We start from the raw sequence: 24,846 nt of genomic DNA, 5'->3' as shown, positions 1-24,846 counted from the left end.
TTAGTTTTCTCAGCATTGTTTATTCATTCTTTGATCCACTAGTTTGTCCCACTTTTGGTATAATCGGATCGTTTATAGCCTAAATGGCGGGTCTTCACAATAGCCGGCCTCTTATACATTGGCGCAACGTATTCAGATGTTGAATCAATGATGAAGAAAGCTGATTTGTTGTTTGTCTTATGTGACGCCTAACTTTATGCCTCGTCTACAGTACAAAATATTTTGTAATGTACATTGTGTACATTGTACATTTTGTTTGTAGGCCTACATTACAAAATATTTTGTAATGTAGATGAAGCATTATCATCTTTATTTTGCGCTCTTTGGAACAAAACACAGTGCACTGTGAAACAAAAATACAGGACATAACAACAAGTAGGCGACATAAATCAGTGAAGGGACGCCATCGAGTTAGCTGCTACGTGTAAATGAAGCCTATCTCATAATTTTGAGTATCTCACAATTACTGTTTGCAAAAACGCTATTTCTCCGGCTTCTCCCAAAAGCATTTGCAGTGATACATTTCCTCAATTGCAAGTTTTGTCAATGAGAGCATTTCCATAGAACGTTTATTTCGAAACCAAGTTTTCGTGTCTTTATCCAAGAGAAGATTTCTTATTGTAACGTTTTTTATTCGTCAATGAATATTATCTGCTTGAAACAACTGTTTTGAATAGTTTGTGGCCTCCATAGTCTACTATTTTGATCGTGGATTGCTATTCTTCTTTGTAGAGCTGATAACGCAAAAAACGTTTGCTATTATTGTTTCTAATTAACAGCTTTGCGATCACTGGCTTTTCTTTGTAGCATAAGAAATAACGCGCTTTGTATTATTGAGGTCAAACCAAACAAAAGAAAGCAAGAGAATGCTTCTCTCTGCTCGCGCATATCGATGCACGAAGCAATTATGAGCTTATGGCTTGTCATCGCAATGTAATCCATTTCACGCTTTGCTGGAAGTTAGCTAGAAATAGCAAAAATTCACCAAAATCTTGAATTTACAAGAAAACTACACAACTTTTAGCATCAAATTTAATATCATCAGATCCGCCTGGCAATTTTAGGAAAAGTCAAGAAAAACCAAGTGCATGGCGTTACTGTGCTTCAAATAATTAAAGGAAATATGAGGGGGGGGCCAAATCCGGCCTCCCTTTGAGGAGCAAAGTGTTAATCCGAAGTGCTAATTTACATCGGCTGGCAATATTGTCATTTTTATGTCGATTCGATGTTGTCAGACATTAAAAAGGAGAACTAGGTTAGTTAGAAAGGAGAACTAGGTTAGTTGACATCCGAGGAGAAAACATTTTTTGATCATATTTTGCAAAAATTGTGCTTCTTTTAGTAATGTCCTTCACACCATTGAAATACTTATTTTATTACCTTGCCGTCATCGTCAACACATGTCGAACGTTATTTTTCGTTGCTAAAGAGAATTCTAGGGGAGTGGCGAACTTCTTTAAAATTAGCCACATTGGAGACACTCATGCGAGTGTCGTTAGATAGTCCCGCTGTATTGGATTACAATCCCGATAAAGCAGTTATTATGCGTGGTGCAACGATTCTATTGTAGGACGTCGCCCAGGCCCAGACTTCAACAACGCTAAGTGATCATTTTTGCATTGTTTCAAGTTTAATTCTATTTACTTGTGCTATCGTTATTTTTATTTTGGCCTCCAAACACGCAGATTTAGCCGCCGAGAAGGAGCTTCCGGTAGGCTACGATGGCTGCCGAAAAAAAACGAGTTTTAAGGCCTGTACTCTGTTGCAAAATTTTGTGCCGTATATATTATTTTGAGGCAAAAATGAATGATTATAATTAGGCTAAAAGCGAATAGCAGAAATTGTTATATTGCAAAATGTGCAGTAGCTTACACATGAATTTTAAAGGGCACCTTTGCCCCCCCTGCCCCTCCATCTGCAAAAAAATTGAGGGCAGGGGGGCGGCCGCCCCTCCTGCCCCCCCGCTTCCGGCGCCCCTGGAAACATTGGCATCGAACATTCGCGAATTTTCTTGCAGCATTTCCAGCTGAACCATAGATCAGTGATGACGATGAACTGCGATGTTTGATCGCCCACGTTGATAAGGATGTTTACGATTACGTCAGTGAATGTAATACTTAAGACCTTGCAATAAGAACTTTAGAAAGATTATACGTGAAACCAAATAATCTCATATTTGCCAGACATTTGCTAATGACCTGCAAACAACAGGCAGAACAGTCATTAGATGATTACGTATTAAACTTGAAGCGGCTATCTCGAGATTGCAATTATAAAGCCGTAACCGCGGAAGTTTGCCGCAATGAAGCGATTCGTGACGCTTTTATATCAGGGATATTGTCTGCATCAATACATCGGGTGGATAACGTGACACAGTCATGCCTTCTGAACACCTTGCTTTTAAGGTGAGTGGGCGTCGTCAGCAGTAGCAAAGTGCGCCTTTCTACGACAAGTTCCATGTCGCACTTCTCACGCCATCACGGCTGGACTGAATAATAATGTTTTTGTTTGTCGTATCCAGGTTTACACCCGGTGGTTGAAGATTTGGATTAAGTGGACGGGAAGGCAAGGAAGCCAATCTTCGTGTCCACCTTCAGGCATGCCCTTTAAGTGTCCTGCCACAGACACAGCCGCATGCTCGAGCGGTGTCGAACCGGCGCCCTTTCGATTGCCGTTCCAGGGTTCTCACCACTCGGCTATGCAGCCGACTAATAACGGTTTTGATGCATGATTCTGTAAACATTACTTATTCTGAGACAATAAAATATCTGCTTTTACAGGTGCTGTTATGCGAACACCGAACTTGGATGGTGCCACTGAAAGTGCCATAGAAAAATGTATCAGCACTTGGATGCGAAATTTTAATGACCGCGAAAGGGGACGGAAAAGACGAACCATCGGTTGCTCATATGTTCAATAAATTTTCACATAAGAATTGTCTTGTTTCTGTTTGAAAGTACGGGTTAGGGTTACTGATGCAGGCTTGGTGATGGCATTGTATATGCCTGTACTGTACATTTGTAGGTATTGGCATGGTGTAAGCGCAGGCATGGTATCTTTTAGAGGTACAGGCAGATAAATGGCATTGCCCTGGCCCATTATTGGCATCGTATAGTGATATTCGCTGAGTAATGGCATTATACAGGCCAAAACGAAGGTGTAAGGCACAAATACCGGTTAGGTAATGGCATCGTGCCGGCAACTGTAGTAATACTGTATCGGCCCAGTATAGAACTTGTTTGCACTTTCTTACCGGGCCTGTATAGATTACTGTATCGTGCCAAAAAAGGGACCCGATACAACACCGCATTGGCCCTATACCGGCCCGATTAGAGTATGTTAAAGGTACAAATACCGGTTGGGTAATGGCATCGTGCCGGCAACTGTAGTAATACTGTATCGGCCCAGTATAGAACTTGTTTGCACTTTCTTACCGGGCCTGTATAGAATACTGTATCGTGCCAATAAAGGGACCCGATATAACACCGCATTGGCCCTATACCGGCCCGATTAGAGTATGTTAAAGGTACAAATACCGGTTGGGTAATGGCATCGTGCCGGCAACTGTAGTAATACTGTATCGGCCCAGAATAGAACTTGTTTGCACTTTCTTACTGGGCCTGTACAGATTACTGTATCGTGCCAATAAAGGGACCCGATATAACACCGCATTGGCCCTATACCGGCCCGATTAGGGTATGTTATCTGGGAAGTTCTCCTCTGCTTGCGATAATTTTGGACTAACAATCAGCACTAAAAAAACAGAGGCAATGTATCAACCAGCCCCTGGAAAATCCTATAGCAAACCACTCATCACTGTAAACGACCAGAAAATACATGCATGTTAAAGTTTCAAGTATCTCGGTAGTAGGCTACTCTTTCTAACACAGCCACCATTGACCTGGAAATCAACAACAGAATCGCCAAGGAATCTATCGCCTTCGGTAGACTGAGGTCTAACGTATGGGAGAGGCGGGGAATCAAGCTGCCTACAAAGCTAAAAGTTTACAAAGCAGTTATTCTGACGACCCTTCTGTATGCATGTGAGGCCTCGACTCTTTACAGGAGACACGAAAGGCAGGTGAACCACTTCCACCTCTCCTGCCTCCGAAAGCTCTTCAAGATTCGATGGCAGAACAAAGTCCCAGACACCGAAGTTCTCAGTAAAGTAAACATGCCCAGCACTCTTACCCTTGTAAAAAAGGCACAAATAAGATGGGCTGACCACGTCCACCGGATGCCGAACCATCGCATTCCTAAACAACTGCTCTACGGAGAACTGACTAACGGCAATTGTAGGTGGTCAAAGAAAACGCTTTAAAAGCTTCCATAAAAGAATTCGCCATCGACATAGATTCGTGGGAAGAATTAGCCGCAGAACTACCAACATGGCGCAGTCTTATTTATAAAGGCGCAGAATCAGCTAAGAAACAACGTACGCTATCTGCTGTCAGAAAACGAGAACATCGCAAGGCCCGAGCCTCAAACAACCCTGGTCCTAGCCAACCATCCTTCCAACGTCCATCCTGTAGCAGAAACTTCACCGCACAGATAGGCCTCATCAGCCATCTCCGCACTCATGTAGCCTACACTCGCCTTCGTATGTCTAAATTCTATGAAATCTGAGACAAGACTTCTAACACCAAATCCGCTTTTAATTCCATTCTATACGCAATATGAATTGCTGTATATCTAGATTTCGAGTATTAAACTCTCTTCAGTACAGCTTGAATAGCGAATGAATAAACACTACAATGAACCAGTATATATAATGCGAAAACAACACGTAGGCAACAATGACGAAACAAATGCTTCATCATCATTGTCTACACTGACCAAAGTCTACACTAAAAAAAAAAAAAGACGCTTGATCTCAGTCTCATTTGCCATCTTCGGAAACGAAGGGCGAACATCATCATCATCAAGTCTTGTTTGTAATTCCCAACGTTTATTTTAACAAAGTCTTAATCCGAAGTGCTAATTTACATCGGCTGGCAATATTGTCGTTTTTTATGTCGATTTGATGTTGTCGGACATTGAATCGTTGTTAAAAAGGAGAACTAGGTTAGTTGACATCCGAGGGAAAAACATTTTTTGATCATATTTTGCAAAAATTATGCTTCTTTCAGTAATATCCTTCACTCACATCATTGAAATACTTATTTTATTACCTTGCCGTCACCATCAACACGTCATGTCGAACGTTGTTTTTCGTTGCTAAAAAGAATTCTAGGGGAGTGGCGAACTTCTTTAAAATCAGCCACATTGGAGACACTCGTGCGAGTGTCGTTAGATAGTCCCGCAGTGCTGGATTGCAATCCCGATAAAGCAGTTATTGCGTGGTGCAACGATTCTACTGTAGGACGTCGCCCAGGCCCAGACTTCAATAACGCTAAGTGATCATTTTAGCATTGTTGCAAGTTTAATTCTATTTACTTGTTTTATCGTTATTTTTATTTTGTATTTTGGCCTCCAAGCACGCAGATTTGGCAGCCGAGAAGGAGCTTCCGGTAGGTCACGATGGTTGCCGAAAAAAAAAAACGAGTTTTAAACCCTGTAGGCTACTGTGTTGCAAAATTTTGTGCCGTAAATATCATTTTAAGGCAAAAATGAAAGATTATAATTAGGCTAAAAGCGAATAGCAGAAATTGTTATATTGCAAAATGTGCTGTAGCTTACTTGACTTTAAAAGGGCACCATTGCCCCCCTGCCCCTCTATCTGCAGAAAAATTGAACGCAGGGAGGGCATCCGCCCCCCTGCCCCCCCGCTTCCGGCGCCCCTGGATGTTAGGTTAGTTATTGAATCTATGTCAAATAGGTAATTTAACAGGCTACTTGCGGTTCGTCTTTTCTGCACATTTTAAATAGTTTCTCGTATTTTTGCTTATTTGCAGTGACGTTCGGTGGCTTAAACCGTTGGGAAAGCAACTTGGAAATATTGTGCAGCAAGGTAGTAGGCACGAAGGGCGTAACCGTCGGGCGAAGCCAGGCAAGTTGATTTCCCTGAAGCCTCAGTGGTTGTTTCTGACAGGAGCGTTTGCGTTAATTGGCATTTATAGGCAAGACATGCGGTTTGGTGAGGACTTAGACTATTCACAAGCGTTACGAGTCAGTGGCGCCGGCAGGGGGGGGGGGGGGGCAGGCGGGGCCAAATTAATTACATGGGCCAAATTAATTACTTTCATCCAGCTGGTGGGAAAATGTTTCACAATAGAATATGAAATATTTCAGAGGATGTGCTGAGAAATGCCTTATATCTTTCAATTTATAACCTTTATTTGCTCAAAATTTCAGCTCAATAAAGGTGAATAAAGGTTAGGAAAAGTCAAGAAATTGCGTAGTCGCAGCCTCAGTGGTTTTAGAGATACAACTGTTGATACAAAGAAGTTGAATTAACAGCCCCCCCCCCCCCCCAACCTTCAAAGGGTTTGCATTGAGTCAACAGATCTATGCCTTAAGGTTTACGTCTGCTCCGGAGATCAGTAAAATATATGGTTGTCATCTTCAGTGCAACAAGACCATTGATTGATTGGTTTAGTGAGGATTCGTGGTCCCATTGCTTTCATTTTGAGTGATCATACTGATTTTCAATTTATTCCTACAAGACGTTACGTAATGAAAAAATATATAACTAAGGTTGGAAGACATTACGTCATGTCTTTTCAATTCAAAATGAAGTTTAAAATTTATTCTTGTGTTCATAGTCGTAATCCTCCTTCAAAGCGGTATTTCAAAGAGCAATTTTCGATAAGGGGGGCATCAAGAATATGTCGACATGACTTTTAAGGTTTACGTCAGCTCCGGAGATCAGCAAAATATAAGGTTCTCATTATCGTGATTGTAAGCCGCGGGAAATTTTTTATCTAAAAAACAGATTCCCGGGAAGCTAACCATTTTTTCCAGCCCTGGTAGAAAACAAGAGAAATTAAATAATATACACAGTATACCACTGTCTTGCATGTCTTGCACCAGTGGCGTAGCCAAGGGAGGGAGGTTCGGGGGTTTCAACCTTTCAAATTGAATTTACGGATGTTAATACATTGTTTACAAGAAAAGTTTTAGCCTATGATGTAATTTCTCTTCAAACTGTGCAAGGATTCAAGCCATCTGCAACTGCTGAGATCACTTGTTCGATCTAGATTAACATCTAACCAGCCATTCGTTATACAAAACTTGAATTTATCAGAAATAGCCTAAAGTAACTTCATTGTCTCAAAGCTTTTTGTTTGACACTCATCAAGAAATGACCTCTATGACGTTACATTTTCTAAACTTTGGGTTGACTGCAGAGCATAAAAGTTAGTGACTTACCGGAATAAGATCGTTTTTTGAATCAACCAAAGAGAAAATTGATAACTAATAAAACTGTAATAATCTCGCAAAAAAAAGCAATCAACCTATGTCTCTAAAACAAAGTTTGCCTAATTTTAAACCAAACTGCATTAAAAGAGCGAGTTTTGCCAATACCAAACATTCAAATATCTCAGTCTGGAATTAGCAACAAGAAAACATAGAGACAATTAGCTTTATTTCCGAAAAATGCCAAAGAAAACATGATCTTATCCTTTTGCTATGCCACCGGACAGCACCATTTTACAGAAATATTCATACCCACAATTTTGTTGAAAACGCTCTCAGAATGCACCAAACTGAAAGTAATTTTTCAAAATTTTCTGGGGGAGGCCCCCCAGACCCCCCGCCGCTAAGTGTCGCCTTCGGCGAACACGCCATCGGGCTTCGCCCGCCGGCTGTCAACACCCCCCTTTCAAAATTTTTGACTATGCTACTGTCTTGCACTGTTAATATTTTGCCCCCCCAATGTTGAAGGTGTGGCGGCGCTACTGTTACGAGTGTAGTCACGAACACAGTAATTTTCAAGTTAAAATAGACGTGATAAAAATAATAAGAAGTGAAACCTAGAATTCAGTCATTATATTTTGCATAGTTTTTGCTCAGGTAAGCACTGCTTTCCTTGCTTTCCCTCACCGATCGTCACTGCTTATTTGTGACACCTCAGCAACTGTTCTTTGTGCGTAGTTGAATGTATAACTATGAAATATAACTTCAAACGAGATTTTCTTGTTCCTTGAATAAATATTTCCTAAATCAATCGAACTGCAAACAAATAATATTCATACAGACAAAACAAAATGTAGCATTCAAAACAAGTTAGCTAAGCGACGCTGAATTCTTTTCCAAATTTCAGCAGAGCCATGCTGTGGATTACAGGTTTTATGAGATTTATTTTGCTTTCTGTCAGCATCTTACTGCGGGTGTCATATTATTTTGGTAATGAATAACTGAAGCTGGTCTAAAGTTAGTTCTTGTCGAATGAGATCTTTTAACTCGAGGAATTCTTCTTAGACTTTCTTGGCACTCCCGATTGATGAAAAGCGTTTCACTTTTTTCTTCAGAAACCTATGAAAAATTAGCATGTAACGTAACTCTGCATTTTATTTTTTTTTAGAATCAGTTTTCAAGCCTACAAAAACATGCAACATTTGAGACCCTTGAGTAAGATCAATACCATATAAGTCTTCATTCAGAAAGGCTAAAATCGTAGTAAAATGTAGGCCACAATTTCAACCCCACAGCTTATTAAATAGACTGTTGGAGGAACATTTCTCAAAACTACTCGACTATGACTCATAGTTCTGCTTATAAATGTTAAATAGATGCAAGCTTTACAACAGCATTAAGTGTGAAAAGTGCTTATTTGATGATCATACATTGCATAAGGTGCAGTTTTAATCGTAATAAAAATGTAAACCACCGACCAAAATAGACTCCGGTCTATACCAGCATCATATGTTAATATTTTAACAAAAGATTTAAATTGCGCTGGCTACTATTTCGATTTACTGTACCTGTAGTTTTCTTAACAAACATGACACATAGCTACATTTTGTAATGTCTTGAATATAACACGCTATAGAGCGGGCCTTAACATGTTGTCTAGCTTCATAATTTCGTCGGATATATCTAGGATGAAAAACAAAGGCATCGGTCTCTCCTCCGTTGAGGTGGGGATGTTGTGAGGAGCATAGCTTGGTCAGGTTACCTCTTCCTCATCTTCTTCGGAGGATGAATTGTCGTCTGCGGCATAGGAACGTGAGAAACAAGTATCTGAGGTCTTCTTGATTATCTTCTGAAGGGCTGTCTAGAAGTACAGATAGGCATCGTGTACTTTTGCAAACATTCTGTGTTGCCAGTGTTTTGGGACCACCCTTCGACTAATCTTGAATAGATATACCTTCATGCATGCACTAATTTGTGCATACAAATAGGCTAGTCACTTTATGCATGCTGTGCTGGACATAGCCGTAAGAGATGGGGGGAAGGGGGGTGGTCGCTCCCCGACTGAAAAAAGCGTCGAGAATTTGGGGAGACATGCTCGGTTATTTGGGAAAATCAATCTTACCGTGATGCTTCGTCATCTCCTTAGTTTACAAACTTAGCCTACATAATTTTTATAATTTATGAGATACATTGATATTTTCCAATGAATGTAAAATGTATTATCATCCATTTTGGAGACTATTGCATGTGGTATTGCAATTAATGCAGAATGATAAGTTTCAATTCGACATTTTTAAAAAGTAAGCGTAAAAGAACACAATTGGCGAGCAGTGATGAGCTTATTTACTAGGCTAACATGTAGGCTACATTTCTTCACGGGTAGGGTGCTATTTTGTTTTAACTACTGTTGGCCTACCTGCATTTTGCTTGTTTTTTTGAGAACACGTGTGAGAGGAATAGGGCGCCGTGGAGTGTTGTGGATGGCAAGTTTTGTTTGTGATGGAGTTTCGGTGGTGTAGAAGCCAAGCTTGTGCAGCTCAGAAAGCCAGCAATTAAATCTGTGGATTCGTTCCAAACTTTTTTTTTCAACTCCGAGCCTGAAAATAAAAAAGAACGACAACAATCCACATATGTTGGTGTCTATCTAAGTTTCCAAGACAGTTGCTTCTGCAATCAAGTCTTCCCTCAATATGAATTAAGATGTTTTTCAAAATATTAAGTGTGGGGTAGCATTTACACAAACTGTGACGAACTGCTAAATCCAACAAATGAATTAACTGTTGAGAAGGAGCGATCTTCCTGGCGTCAGCACTATCTGACTACTCACTATAGAACAGCAAGCATTGTATTTTGCTAGCCTTTACCAGTGTAGCCTCCACACTAGACATCAAGACTTTTCCCAAAAACATGTGTTTCTAGGCAGTCGAGTGTAGTAAGAACTCAGCTGATGAGCCCAGCCTCATGGGCGAAACACGTGTCTATCGCTGAGTTCTTGCTACACTCGACTGCCGAGAAACAAATCAACAAACTTTCGAAAAATTAAACAAATTAAACGTTTCTGTCACAAAATCTAGGTTGCTTAGAGCTTACGAAACTCAGCTCGGAAACGATGTCAAATTTTTTTTCAGGTTACACTTTTTTTCATTATTTTTCGAGAGCTAATAAGATCTTCAGGAGAATGACTAAGCTAGATGTGTTGCTGTGTGACTCCATTAAAATACCGGTAGCCTATACTCTATTATGCCTGTTTCTAATTAGCAATGTCACATTTAGGTTAGGCTACTCCGTTTAGGCTACGTTTTATGCTACAATAATAGGCTACCTTTGAACATGACGAGCCAGTACTTCGCTGTTTACCTTCCGCGCAAGACGAAAGTAAACCCAATACCAAATCCAAGTTTGACACATCACATCATTTTTATCTGACTGAAAAATGGAAATAAAACAGATTTCATTTTTAAATGTTGGTAATAGTTTTTTCCAGATGATTTCTTTGCGATTGTTGTTATGCAGAATTTACTGCATTGAGAGAGGCAGGCTGCTTGTACAGTAAACACTCATAAACGGCAACAGAATACTAGACCTACAGGAGAAATCATAGCTTTTGTGAGGTTATCACAGTGTTACAAGTTGATGAAGGTAGGCCTAAAAAGCATAGTTAAAGGTCAGCCTAGGGATTCCTGGGTCAACAGTTTAAAAGAAATCATTTTAAAGTTGATGTCAACTGCTAAACCTGAAAATTAATTCCGTTGGCTGCTTGATAGAATTTTACTGGTTTCTTCATTTGGGTCCCGAAACAACTGCGCATCCATATTTGCACCTCTTCTGCCCCACGTTTGTCCCCCGATGGACCGGCTACATAAAAAAAAAAGTAGACTATCCAGTAATTTTTATTATAGCTTGCACTGACAGTAGCCTAAATCAGTGCTCTTTTCCCTTTTTTCTTATCACGCACATTTCATAACTCATGCTATCATTCCATGTTCCCTTCCAAATTATGACTGATGTAAACATTGCCAGGCATTTTTGGTAGGCTACTTTGGCCTTTGCAATACACTCCTCGTCTGATTACCATGATACACACGACAGTTGACTTGGTGCATACTTGCACGCCTTGTCATCTCTATGCACTTCTACATCTTTTCTACATAAACCTCGTAAACCCTTATTGGAGAGCTGAGGCATGCATACTTTCATGTTCATGTGCGTTTGGGACTGTTGTGTTGTCCCTTGTCGTGTATCCAGCTTAAAGAGCGTGTGCCTCGATATTCTAACTCGCAATAACTAATACACTGATTAGTGATTTATGGTCAATATTTGTTTACAATAATTAATTTCAATTAAGCTTGCGGCTGGATCAAAAAATAAAATCTGAATAAAATAAACCTCTAGCCTACTGATATCTAGTGAATAAAAATGTTTACCAACAACATTAAAATACCTGGATCGACATACTCAACAAAGACTTTTTGACTAGTTTCTTTAATGTATGCAACTGTTATATGTTGTGGTAATCCAATGAGAATGATGCTGTCCTGAAAAAAATCATTACTGCAACAGTAAATTTGATTTAGTAACATTTTTAACAACTTACAGTAGAAATGCAAGGCCAATCAGACAAAATTTAGTTTGTTTCATTTTTCGTAAAATCTGTTTGTTTAACTTAAGAGCTTTTCATTGTTTTTGACTTTTACATCTATAACAAACTCACGCTACCGAAAAGGAGAAAGTTAAAGCACCACGTAAAATTTATGTAGGCTAGATTCAAAAAACATTGTCAAAAAGTCTGAATTGTCCCCATTAATTGACACCACCAAAAAGACAAAAAAAAAACAGTCTTTGTCTCTTGCTTTTTTGTTTTGTATTAAATACGGAAAATAAGATCAATAATTATGCCAAAAAGTAAACTATTTCTTTGAAAGAAAATTTTCCACTAGTAAAAAAATAACACCAAAGTTGAGCATCTTACCATATACGGTCTTCTACTCCATCTGGAAGTCACTAATATACTAGCTGGCGCTATCTTAGGAGTATACACTCCTTCGGAATCGGAAGAAAATCTCACATCACAATCCGGACAAGGATCTTCGTCCAACGGCTAAATGAATTTTCGTAAAATTGTAGGTAACTGCATCTAGGCTTACATCTTCTAATGTAACTGTAAATACTAGCAGCCCGCACAGCAAACAATGTCGGCTGATCGTTGGCCAACGGTCGCGAACGTCGCGGTCGGCTTTTCGTCGCAAAACAACCATTTGCCAACTAACATTATTTCTTTAACTGAACAAAGAATCACTAAAAAAGGGTACAACATGTTATAATTTGGTGATATAAACCACATAAAACATTTTTTTTACCAAATATATATTGTGTAAAACTTGGTTGTTGACACAATGCTAAGGCAATGGTGGGCCAACGTCGCATTTGTCGTCGTGGGCATTCAGTTGAAAACCAACCTCCAGCCACCGATTGTTTATTTTGATATTCCGGGTAAAATAATGTTACATAATGAAAAGTACCCATTACAATTCTGTGAATTGAAGCTTTTATAAATTTTTATTTCAACAAACGTCAATATCATAAATAGGTTGTTAACACAACGTTGAACCAACGAAGAACCAACGTCACGTACGTCCCGTGGGCATTCGGTTGTCAGCCAACCTTTTGAGCATAAATCTCAATTTTGGTGTTTCTGGCAAACGAATTAAGAAATATGGCAAGTATGTAGCCTATTATAAGTCTGTGAAATGAAGAATTTTTAAAGTTTATTTCAACAAAAATTTAATATGACTAATATAGTTGTTGACGCGACGTTGTGCCAATGGTGGACCCCACAGCGCATTCGTCGCCGTGGGCATTCGGTTGTGAACCAACCTTTCTACAACAAATATCATTTTTCGTATTCACAACAAAATAATTCGAAGCATTGGCCAGTATATGTTACAATTTGACGAAATTAAAGTGAACAAAGGTTTATTCTAACAAAAACGCTATATAAAAAATAGTTTGTTGAAGCGACGTTGAGCCAATGGTGGGCCCCACAGCGCGTTCGTCGCCGTGGGCATTCGGTTGTGAACCAACCTTTTTACAACAAATATCATTTTTTGTATTCACAACAAAATAATTCGAAGCATTGGCCAGTATATGTTACAATTTGACGAAATTAAAGTGAACAAAGGTTTATTCTAACAAAAACGCTATATAAAAAATAGTTTGTTAAAGCGACGTTGAGCCAATGGTGGGCCCCACAGCGCGTTTGTCGCCGTGGGCATTCGGTTGTGAACCAACCTTTCTACAACAATATCATTTTTCGTATTCACAACAAAATAATTCGAAGCATTGGCCAGTAGGCTATATGTTACAATTTGACGAAATTAAAGTGAACAAAGGTTTATTCTAACAAAAACGCTATATAAAAAATAGTTTGTTGAAGCGACGTTGAGCCAATGGTGGGCCCCACAGCGCGTTCGTCGCCGTGGGCATTCGGTTGTGAACCAACCTTTTTACAACAATATCATTTTTCGTATTCACAACAAAATAATTTTAAGTATTGGCCAGTATGTGTTACAATTTGACGAAATTAAAGTGAACAAAGGTTTATTCTAACAAAAACGCTATATAAAAAATAGTTTGTTGACGTGACGTTGAGCCAATGGTGGGCCCCACAGCGTGTTCGTCGCCGTGGGCATTCGGTTGTAAGCAAACCTTTTGCCAACAAATCTTAATTTTATTTTATTTATTTATTTGCAATCAGACTCAAAGTCCATAGAATTCAAAATGCTTATGCAATTGAATCAAATAGTTTTCAATTAGAGAAAACACAAGTCTCACGAAACAAAATGTTACGATCACTCATACAAATAGCCTATATTAAAATGTTGCATGACCAAATGCTGCATAAATTTGATTAAAGAAATTCATCTTCTTTTGATAAACGTTTTTACAGCTTTTCAATAGTTTATAAGTCAGTAAATCGGTTGCATATCGGATGTTTTTGGAAATGAAATATAAGCCGTCGCCAAGAATTCATATAAAAATAATATTTTGTTGAAAATATAACCAAGAAAACTCAAAATGCAAAAATTTTATCTTGTTTGAGGATAAGGAATTTCATTAGCCTACATCTGCCGTATTTAACGTTTGACTAGAATTAACTACATCAAAATAAAATAATTTAATTTGGACCAAAAAAATGATTTCATAATGTTTTTACAATAACCGCAAATATCCCCCATAAAGTAGCCTACAAATGATCATATGAATGTTTGTGGTGGGCAAAAACTATTTCTCAACCATTCAGACTTTCGAGTGTTCAATACAAATTACTTCCTTTAGCCACAAAACTTGTTGTTCTCATCTCGTTTGCTTCGAATTTTCGAAGTATTTCGTTTCGACCTAAAAGTTTCTTTTGAAAAGCAAAGTCCAATTTTTTCGCATTCATCCAATGTTTGAAGATGTTGAATCAATGTAAAATGCCTGATTTTGTTCGCCAGTGATTTAACCCAAATAGAATTGTGGTTTAATTAAATCCAAAGTTTGATTGAATTGAATTAAGTTTAATTACTAGATTCACCCGGACAACAGAGCAGAAATTGATTTTCATTGATTCAACGTTCACAGATGTTGATACAAAAGCATGCTTTGCTGGCTGGCCATAAACAACTCTTTTTTAATTAGGTCATGCATTGGTGTTAATTAGGTCATCCTCTTCTTTTTTCATTTTTTTCCTATGCTGCCCTGCTTTCAAATTTATTCACAGTGAGTTGTGACGGCTTGAGGGCTTGTACGAATTACAAAGATAATATTGCGGTGCTTTGGTATGTTAGCAAGGTCCAACCAAAGAAATTGCGAACGATTTTAAGCCTACAAGCTCCAGCCGTGGCCGAGTGGTTAGCGCGTTGGGCTTGCAGTCGAGAGCCTGCATGTTCGACTCCAGCCACCCGCACTTGCTGTTGTTTCTCTGGGCAAGAAACTTTACGATAATTGCCTCTACCTAGTGATCGATTTCGAGTAATGGGTGGTACCAAATTTAAGTCATAAGTTAAGTAGACAACCGGAAACAGACATTGCTGTCGGCTGCAGCGTGGGTCAGGTGTATGTCGGAAGGCGTACACCGATGCATAGCGCTCAAGTCCGCTTTCCCGCAATGCAGGATAAAGATAAACAAACAATATCATTAGTCGCCTAGAAAAGCATTGGTGAGTGCATAGGTACTGCATATCGCTGTTTTTGTTGTTGTTAGCATTTTTGATAAAGCATGAGATGGTTCAATTAGTTCAATGTAGTACTATAATTAATTATAATGCAATACCGATACATAATTATTCATAAATTTAAATTTTAGGACACACCTGGGTGTGTATTGTGCAGTGCATTGATTTTTGTGTTAGTTTCGATAATACTAAATAGCTTATCTCTTGTTTTTTCAATGAAGTCAACTTTTTGTAGCAAGCTTGCGCGGTGCGTTTTTGTAAGGATTCTGAAAGTAAGGAAAAGGTTCCAGATGCTTATTTAATAGATCAATGAAAAGTCAATTCAATACCATTACTTATTTCAAGTCAGTTTGTTTTAAATGGACACTGGTAAACAAAGTGTTTCCTCCTACATTGATAAAAAAAGCTCACCCTCAATAATTTGTTTATTTTTATGTCACCAGTTTTGTGGCTCAGACTACTGTGTTGTATCACAATTTTGCAATTTTGGTACGATCTAATTGATTAAAAGCAATTAGTTTTAACATAAAATCTAAAAAAACACTAAATTATTTGGTCAAGTTTTTGTTAGGTCATTAAGGTCATTTTCACATTTTAAAGCAAATTGTTTTGAATATTCAGGTCGATGAAAACTTGCTCTATTTGTGAGGAATAGGCTGATGATGATGGATGATGGTGATGACGGATGATGATGAGGCTACATCAGATTTCGATAATCCTTTTTCACTCCAAGCACAAGCATGGTCGGCTTAAGCATTTACCCCTTTAGCCTACCTTATGTTTCTTTTTCAACAAACTCTCAGTTTTTAATGAATAATAACTACAGACAAAGCTTTTGTAGTTAATTTAATGCAAGGTTGCATGAAAAAGGTGTTTATTACAGTGACGAAAAATCATAGTTTTGTATTTGTAATAAAAGTAATTCGCAAAATCTTTGAAGAAATGGTTTCAAAGTTTATTTGTAGCAGGATAATTCTCATTTTCTTTTCCAGACTGTTGTAATCAATGTAATTCTGAGTTTATCCATGGGAGATACTTTCAGAGCTTTTTCAGTGTGATTAGTTCATTGCTTTATGGGAAAAAGTTGCTTGTTAGAGTTAGTTACCGTACGTGGCTTCAGCAACCAACCTTTTCCACTAGACATATTGGTTTGGACCAGCTATTGGCAATTTATCCCAATGACATTACTATTTTTAGATGGAGTACGAAGAACCCATAACTTGTCCACAGCAACAAATTCAAATATCCATGCCGCTATTTCAGACTGGCTGAAATACGCAAGAGATAGGGATTGAAAAGTTTAAGAAGAGGAAGACAGGAAATTTGATTTTAATTTGCCTCATGCCCTTTTTGGACCGCTGTTATATTTAGCATGTTCTTTGTTTTTGCTGTGATGGTTAGAAATAAAAACAAACTTAACTGCCATCTGTCTTACTTTTTGCTTGTGTGAATGCCTTTTCTAGCAATGTTGTACCGAGTAGAATGCTAGTATGATAGGTGATAAGGTTTACTGCGAATTGAGGCCTCGATCCCACGTCTTCGTGGTCATCATTTTCAGCACAGATTAACTCGAAAAAAGTGAGTTAACAACACGCCACCATGTGGTCAAAGTTAAGAAACGTTTTCGGTTTGGTGAGGTCGTAATGTCTAACCCTTGTCAGAGCAAAACGTGAGCGTTTGGTCGTAGATTAGCAAATGATGGCCAAGACTAGGCTCACGAGTAACCAAATCGTTTTCGCCACAGAGGGGATGATTGTAAATTGCGTCTTCCACGTCGACCCAACGAAAGCGTTTGGTCGTAGGTTGGCCAACAGTGCACTAACGTTGGTTCTACGATTAAACAACTCTTTTTTGCCACAGTGAGGATAGTTGTAAATTGCGTCGTGGATCCCACGTCGAACCAACGAAAGCGTTTGGTCGTCAGGTTGGCCAACAGTGCACTAACTTTGGTTCTACGATTAAACGACTCTTTTTTGCCACACTGAGGATAGTTGTAAATTGCGTCGTGGATTCCACGTCGAACCGACGAAAGCGTTTGGTCGTAGGTGGCAAATGGTCGGGAAAGGGTTGGCCAACAGTGCATCAACGTTGGGTCAAGCCTTTGTTCGCCGCAGTGAGGATAGTTGTAAATTGCGCCATGGATTCCACGTCCAACCGACGAAAGCATTTGGTCGTCAGGTTGGTCGCAGGTGGCAAATGGTTGGGAAAGTGTTGGCCAACAGTGCATCAACGTTGGGTCTACAATTAGCCAAGCCTTTTTTCGCCACAGTGAGGATAGTTGTAAATTGCGTCGTGGATCCCACGTCGAACCAACGAAAGCGTTTGGTCGCAGGTTGGTCGCAGGTGGCAAATGGTTGGGAAAGGGTTGGCCAACAGTGTGCCACCGGGGGATCGACGTTTAACCAACCGATTTTTGTGACTGACGATTCGCCCAAGGTGGCCCGCTGGCCAAATTTGTTACGCGCCAACGTCGGAAACCAACGGAGGGCCCACGGGACGTTTCCGATGGTCTAACGTTGGACCAACGACACGTTGTTGTGCGGGAGTAGACGAAATTGTTTAATACGCTGCTTGAAAATGATTGGTTTATAATTTAAATTATCATGTTAGCAAACAGGCCCGGATTTAGGGGGGGCAGAGGGGGCAGGTGCCCCGGGCCCCCCGACTTTTGAAGGGCCCCCTACGTGGAAAATATGTGATTTTGTGTTATTTTTTGTTCCTTTCAGCCTTTGAAGTTTCTGCAAAATGCTGTGTAGTGCTGGATTGATGCTACTGTAGACGCAGAGATGGTTTTTCGCGCCGTAGGCTTGAAAAAAATTTTTGCAGGGGGGCCCCCCGATCTAAAAGTGCCCCGGGCCCCCCATCAGCTAAATCCGGCCCTGTTAGCAAACCTACAAACTGACGCTAAAATTAGCATAAAGTTACTCACTTTGCTGTAAAGTGCTTTCCATTTTGGATACTTCCAAAGGTCGTAATTGACGCAAGGTGGCAGCACAGATACATTGACATGATGTTTGTCAAAAAACTTTTTCATGACGCAGTTACTCTGATATTGCATTAACCGCCATTTTTCATACAAAGAAATGGACCGCCCTGCCAAAAATAATTTGATAACATATTTATCAGTTATCACAAAACTTTCTTGGTAGGCTAGGGTAGCCTAAAAAATATATGATCTTATGAATTTTGTTTGTAATTTTATTGTGTCGATTACGCAACTTCAAAATATAAATCTACCTGTAATTTAAGTAACTTAATTTTTATAATTAGGCCTATATCGATACGAGAGCCCCAAATGAAATTTCTATCGCACTATTGCTATATTTTGTACAACTAAGTTAGTAATTTTTCTATTGGACGCAATTTTATCACTTTTTGTTAAAAATTTTTACATAAATATTTAAAACATAATAATATTATATAAAATAAACTATAAAATAATAATAAATTAAGAAATAAATTGAAAATTATTTATTGAACATTTTTGTTTATAGACAATTTTTATTTCGCTCCTTTCCTCAAAATGCTTTGATCCCGTAGGCTACGTTTATGACTCTCATAGGCCTAGTATTTGATTCAACTGAGAATCAGTCTTATAATTTCCTTTAGACAAGGACAAGCCTACCAGAAGCAAACTAATTTCAAACAAAATTACAAATGAAACAACCTAAGACAAAAAATACATTTTGGTTAAAAGAATACATTGGTCCGAACTAGAGATGTAAAAAAACGGTTTTTTTTGTTTTTAAAAAAAACGAGCTCGTTTTTTTTGTTTTTTATCGTTTTTTTTGTTTTTTATTCGTTTTTTTTTGTTTTTTTTGTTTTTTTTACCTATTTTTTTATTAAATGTCACAATATGCAGCAATTAGGGTAAACTCATTGCAATAGCGTCTCTTTCAACAAAAAAATAGTCTCATAACTCGTATAACATCTTTCAAATGAGACAATATGTCTCTCAAGTCTCAACTCTCAACACACGAGCCATAAAGGTTTCTCATCGTCTCAAATAGTAACACAGTGTCCTATCAGAGGACTCCTATGGTTGGCACATCTCAAGTATTGTCTGTAATTTGGTTCAGCCAGTTGTTAAATGCAGTACCACACTCGTGTACAGTTTCGAAGCCACCTGGGATTTTGGTTAATGGGCATGTTACGTTAGGACCTGGTGGTCAGGGTCCTGTTTCTCTACTTCACAAAGGCACTTTTCACCAGCACACCACACCATTACCAGTACAACGTCAAGAGATTGTTCCAGTTGATGTGCATTTGGTGCAAACGTGATGAAAATCACACAAGCGGTTCTCGAGTTATAAGTGAAATAACCTTAGCCACTAAGTGGCTTTATAGATAAGGAGCAATAGAAAAACGGCCATATCTCAAGAACCGCTCAACATATTTACATAAGTTTTAGCTCTACCCCCATGTTTTATGGGGTGGGCTATCTGTTTATGAATATTAAAACAAGTTTTGGCTACTACTTTTTGAGCTAAAAAGAAATTAACCTCTTGTCGTTACGCACCAATAAAACCATGGTGCGTAAATTAAAAAAAAAAATAATTGGGTAGAAGAAAGATTGATGACAAGTTTGGCAAAAGCAGTGTAGTGCTAAAGTCCCAACTTTTAGCCCAAATCACATTTAAATGTAGTGAAAGATGGAAACGTTTTGATGTTTTTTTATTTTCCCTGAAGAGATTCAATAATCCTTTGTGACGTCATAGTCATGTTTGTTTTCCCTTAATTACACCATTGTGCTGTCATAGACATGTTTAAAAGAAGTATGGTTATTGGTTGCACTTAATCCATCCAATTTGAACTAGGGTGGTCACTAGAAAAGCAGAAAATTTGAAGATCAAATTAAATGATGAATAAAATGTGTGCTCTCTCATTTCTATTTTAACATGTTTTTATTTCTTTTAGGTTCTAGGTTCTTTTACGTTGTTTTTTTAAGCTTGGATTTCTAGGTTAAGACAATGCTCTGAAGTACAAGGACGACATTTTGAACATCTATAAGTGTAATATACCATATGCCTTCAAAAAACTTTGTAAAAGTTATTCTTTGTAAAAATAAATAACAGTTTGACAAATTTTCTGCTTTTACGTTGTTTTTTTAAGCTTGGATTTCTAGGTTAAGACAATGCTCTGAAGTACAAGGACGACATTTTGAACATCTATAAGTGTAATATACCATATGCCTTCAAAAAACTTTGTAAAAGTTATTCTTTGTAAAAATAAATGACAGTTTGACAAATTTTCTGCTTTTCTAGCGACCACCCTTAGTTTGCAGAACTTTGAGACTTTAGCACTTTTTTGTTTTTGCCTAACTTTTCGTCAATCTTTCCTCTGCCCAATAAAAAAAATTAAAGTTTGCATCATGGTTTTATTGGTGCGTAACGACAAGAGGTCAATTTCTTTTTATCTCAAAAAACAGTAGGCCTAGTTCTCAAGTAAAATAAGTTTTCATCTTTGATGTTTGTTTTGTATCTTTATCCTGCATTGTGGGAATATGGGTAAAACTTTATTCTTGTCAGGAAAAGCATTATAAAGCATTTATTCACTATGTGAACACTGAGCACTGAGCAGTGCTGAAAAACTCCACTTTAAAGGAAAAATTCAAGGTTGGTAGAATGGTAGTTACTAGCAATAGTCAACATGGGTGGTGGGCATTTGAAAGGAACATTAACCTAAACCTTTTCTGACAAATGCACTAACTTTTGACAGCTAAAAATATCAGTGATAAGGTCTCTTGCATTATATGTCCCAAATAATCTGCAAGAAGCATCAATGACGAAGTGTCCAATCCAAGATCTTACAACACAAGAAAAGAATACTTCTGTTTCAACATTTATAAAGCATATACATCGTTGGCAAGCTATCAGTTACAAAACATGTTTAAACAAGCTATTGGCAATAGCTTGCATTAGTAAATTACCACGTCCACAAACAAGGTAAATGTGTGTACTGAATACTGCCACCTTGTTTTGTCAAAATTTCGTCAACCCATTGAGTGTGTACAAGAATAACCAGTACCACAGTATACTAACATCATAGGCTAACTTCCATAAAAGGAAAAAGAAATTAACTCATCTACATTATGTCATGTATCAAATTTCATTAATTCAATGTTTGTCAGGTCTACTGCCACAAACATGCCAGAGAATGAAGAAGAAAGCGGAACAACATAGGTCCTCATAGGACTATGCAAGAACATATGCTGCCAAACACAAACACTTAGGAATTTCAGCACACCAATAAAACTATTTTTAGTAATTTAATGTTTTTCAAGAGCACTATAATGAAACTAAGCTGTAAATTGCAAAAAAATTGCAACTTTTCCAGAAAAATATGAAAAAAAACAAAAAAAACAAAAAAAAACAAAAAACGAGTGTTTTTTTGGCTCAAGTTTTTTTTGAAAAAAAACACGTTTTTTTAAAAAAAAAAACGGTTCGTTTTTTTTGCATTTACATCTCTAGTCCGAACATACCTCAGCCGCAGAAGTAAATCTTTAAAAAAAGGGGTCAAGGCACACAGTTGTATGTTGCAATACTTTTAGTTTGTTTAACGTTTCACGCTCGCACCCAAATGACTGTGATACAATTTTGAAACCAATGCAATATCGCATCCAAAGGAAATTTCTTTTTGAAATATTCAATTTACACCTTACATCAAAAACAAAACAATTTATCACAGAGATTTGATAGCTTATTTATAAGACAAATCTGCTCAAGTTCTTTCAGAAGCCTTGCTATAAACCACTCAGCTATGCGGGATATCGGAAATATTTTTGAATGGTAAGTTTAATTTGATTGATTGAATCTTTATCCTCGGACAGGGAAAGCTTATATGAGAGCTTAATCCTGACGGTTTCGCATACTTGTAGAGGCTTTGAACCACTGACGCAGGCCCGGTCATCGAGATTGACAGACTAAAGTTCCGATTGTTGAAGTCTTGTTGCCGAGAAATTATTCCATCTATTAGATGGAGAGCAATTTTTAACGTGCGTTGCTCAAACGCACACCCCGAGAGCCGAACCAGCGCCGCTTGATCTTGAAGCTTCTTCGTTCCAGAAAGCACGTGCCAACCAACTGAGCTATCGGGGCGGACGATGAAAACGGTTCGCTGGCTCTATTGTCGATGTAGCTAGAGTTATTGAAACCTGTATGGGAGATAGCTAGTCGTCGATGGTATAAAGATTGACTTCGAGTAAAAACTTTAGAGTTTAATGTCATAGTTAAAGTTATAAAATTGTCTAAAAATTACCTCCCGCAGATTTTAGTTTTGCTTTTCTGGGAATGAAATGTCTGTTTCCTGGAGGTCTTGATCTACCACCATAGTCGCCATAATCTGACCGTCCATCTATATCAAACCTAAATCGGAATTATTTTTTTTTAATGTTGGACTTGACTTAAAGGTTTCTTTGGAACCTCGTGTGACTTAAACTAAACCAACGTATCAAGGCATCCCACGTGCAATCTGTAGCGTTGGCAGGAGATCCAAAAGGGGTAAGTTACTTTTGGACCTGAGATAATCTAGAGGAGTCCATAGTTTTTCCCAAAGGGACAAGAACAAAAACACATATCTTTGAAACCCTATTGTTTTCTTTGAAAGTGTTTTGTTTCGGACAACGGGTTCGAATTATCTTCTCACCGGCCTTGATTGCACTGCAGCTTTATTGTATTTTTGTACCAATGAGCGCAAAGTAAAACAAGATGAGGTCATTAGATTTCTCATGGCTGGGTTGTCAGATTTTTTATCTTTCAAGTGAGAAGCTTCCTTGCTAGCTTAATCCTGACAGTTCAGCATAGTCTACTTGTACAGCAGCGATCTTTAACCTTTTATCATTACGGAACCCTTGATTTATTTTCGCGTTCGTGACGGAATCCTCACTAAATTTAGATTAAAACAATAACATTCTTGTTAACAGCATAACTATGAACAAGTAATGCAACAAATATCAGTGATTTTTTCCGCCATTGGCTACATTCAACCAATTGTTTAACCGATCTTTGATAGGTTATTCCTGGTAGTTTTGCATAGCCTACTTGTAAAGGCTTTTAAAGTTGGGCTGGTTAGTGGTTACGGAGATTGGCAGTGGGAATAACAATAGGCCTAAAAACATTTATACAGTAGCCTATAACCTGGAGCCACGTTCACAGTGCAAACTATGCTCCTGGGTGATAAAATAATACGGTGCGCTACTTTCAGTCATAATGTTCAATAAAATAGAATGTTCTTGCACAGTGAGTTTTAAATTCATTTAAAATTTCAGCTTCTTTTACACAAATACCGGTAGGTAAATAATTACAGCAACTGGCAAAATTGAGTGTGGCAAAGTGATCTCAAAATTCAGCATGAGGCATCAGTAGGCCTATAGCCTACTGAAGCAAGAAATTAATCCTCTAAAAACAAGAAATCCCTGTTGAAGAGACTTTGAACCATAGCGTAGACTCGATCACTGAAATTAACCTAGTAAAGTTTTTAATTGTTTTTTTGGATTTCAATCACGTTTTGTAGCTGATACCTTTTAATAGACCATATGTTGATAAAGTGAAAGCCTTTTTTGTGTGAAACAGAAAAGAACAGCTGCTGTGACCTTCGTTGTAGCATTAATTGTTTTAATGGCTTCAACTTTTCTTTCGAATTTGACAAAAAAAAAAGTTCTTGGCTACTGCCTTGACACGAAATCACTTGTGGCGTTGTAGATCTTGAAAAGCTAGAAGTTTACAAAAATATTCCTTATAATAATATCAACCGCCATATTTACAAAAAGTTGCCTTATCGTGATAAATCTCTGCATTTTTTAAACTCTCAGAAAAACACGCCATAGATCTATCACTAATTTGTTTTCTTCTTACTTTGGTTCCGTCAAGCAGGTAGTGACAAGGCATTTTGCCCCGGAAGGTTTCAGTGCGTTCCCCGAATAAAGTGATTCGTCGTTTTCCGGTATGGGCTGTTGCTTTTCACTTGCACAATGTTTCTTTCCTGAGCTGCTGTTTCTCAAGCAATACATCCCGGCTGAATGCTCAGGACCCCAAAGCTATTCCCCTTCCCACAATAAGAAGCTGCAACCCTACAAAGACGCATTAACAGATTGATCCCATAACATAGGATTTTACCCAGGCATTACTTACAAACTACAGTGTTGATTTGCCGGAAAAAAAGTGTGAAACTTGAACTTGAGGTTGCATGTGATATAATAAAAGCTCTTCTATGACGTCATATTTACAAAAAATTAAAGGGGAAAATGGAGTACATACGTAGTATGATGATTGATGAATCAAGTCCAAAATGTAATATCTTCTGACGGGTGTAACGATCAAACCCACAACAATGCTTG

General features: G+C 38.2%; 1 protein-coding gene across 4 annotated transcripts; it reads right to left on the bottom strand.

Annotated features, from left to right (window-relative positions):
• Positions 1 to 8,055: 8,055 nt before the first annotated feature.
• Positions 8,056 to 24,643, bottom strand: LOC145766332 (uncharacterized). Of its 4 annotated transcripts, none has more exons than XM_082578022.1 (10): positions 24,365 to 24,643; positions 22,770 to 22,876; positions 18,442 to 18,605; positions 12,269 to 12,397; positions 11,741 to 11,834; positions 11,033 to 11,154; positions 10,622 to 10,725; positions 9,716 to 9,896; positions 9,062 to 9,096; positions 8,056 to 8,418 (listed from the first exon to the last, which is right to left on the bottom strand). In XM_082578022.1, exons 1-10 carry the CDS (start codon positions 24,517 to 24,519, stop codon positions 8,361 to 8,363), a joined length of 1,149 nt encoding a protein of 382 aa, XP_082434148.1. In that variant the 5' UTR covers positions 24,520 to 24,643; the 3' UTR covers positions 8,056 to 8,360. The 4 variants fall into 4 exon arrangements, 2 of the variants coding, with proteins under 2 accessions (XP_082434148.1, XP_082434147.1); XM_082578021.1 differs by having other exon boundaries at positions 8,058 to 8,418; positions 9,062 to 9,160; XR_014288706.1 differs by having other exon boundaries at positions 8,280 to 8,418; positions 8,868 to 9,160.
• Positions 24,644 to 24,846: the final 203 nt, after the last annotated feature.

This window comes from Aplidium turbinatum, chromosome 3, assembly GCF_918807975.1.
Source record: "Aplidium turbinatum chromosome 3, kaAplTurb1.1, whole genome shotgun sequence".
NCBI classification, from domain to species: Eukaryota; Metazoa; Chordata; class Ascidiacea; order Aplousobranchia; family Polyclinidae; genus Aplidium; species Aplidium turbinatum.
This window is presented reverse-complemented; position numbering and strand designations above follow the sequence as displayed.

Coding starts and splice junctions, on each gene's coding strand:
- LOC145766332 (XM_082578021.1), bottom strand. CDS start 24,519: ATGTATTGCTTGAGAAACAGCAGCTCAGGAAAGAAACATTGTGCAAGT. Junction 18,606..22,769: donor AAAACTAAAATCTGCGGGAG/GTAATTTTTAGA, acceptor TATTTTTGGCAG/GGCGGTCCATTTCTTTGTAT. Junction 11,155..11,740: donor TGTTGAGTATGTCGATCCAG/GTATTTTAATGT, acceptor TTTTTTATGTAG/CCGGTCCATCGGGGGACAAA.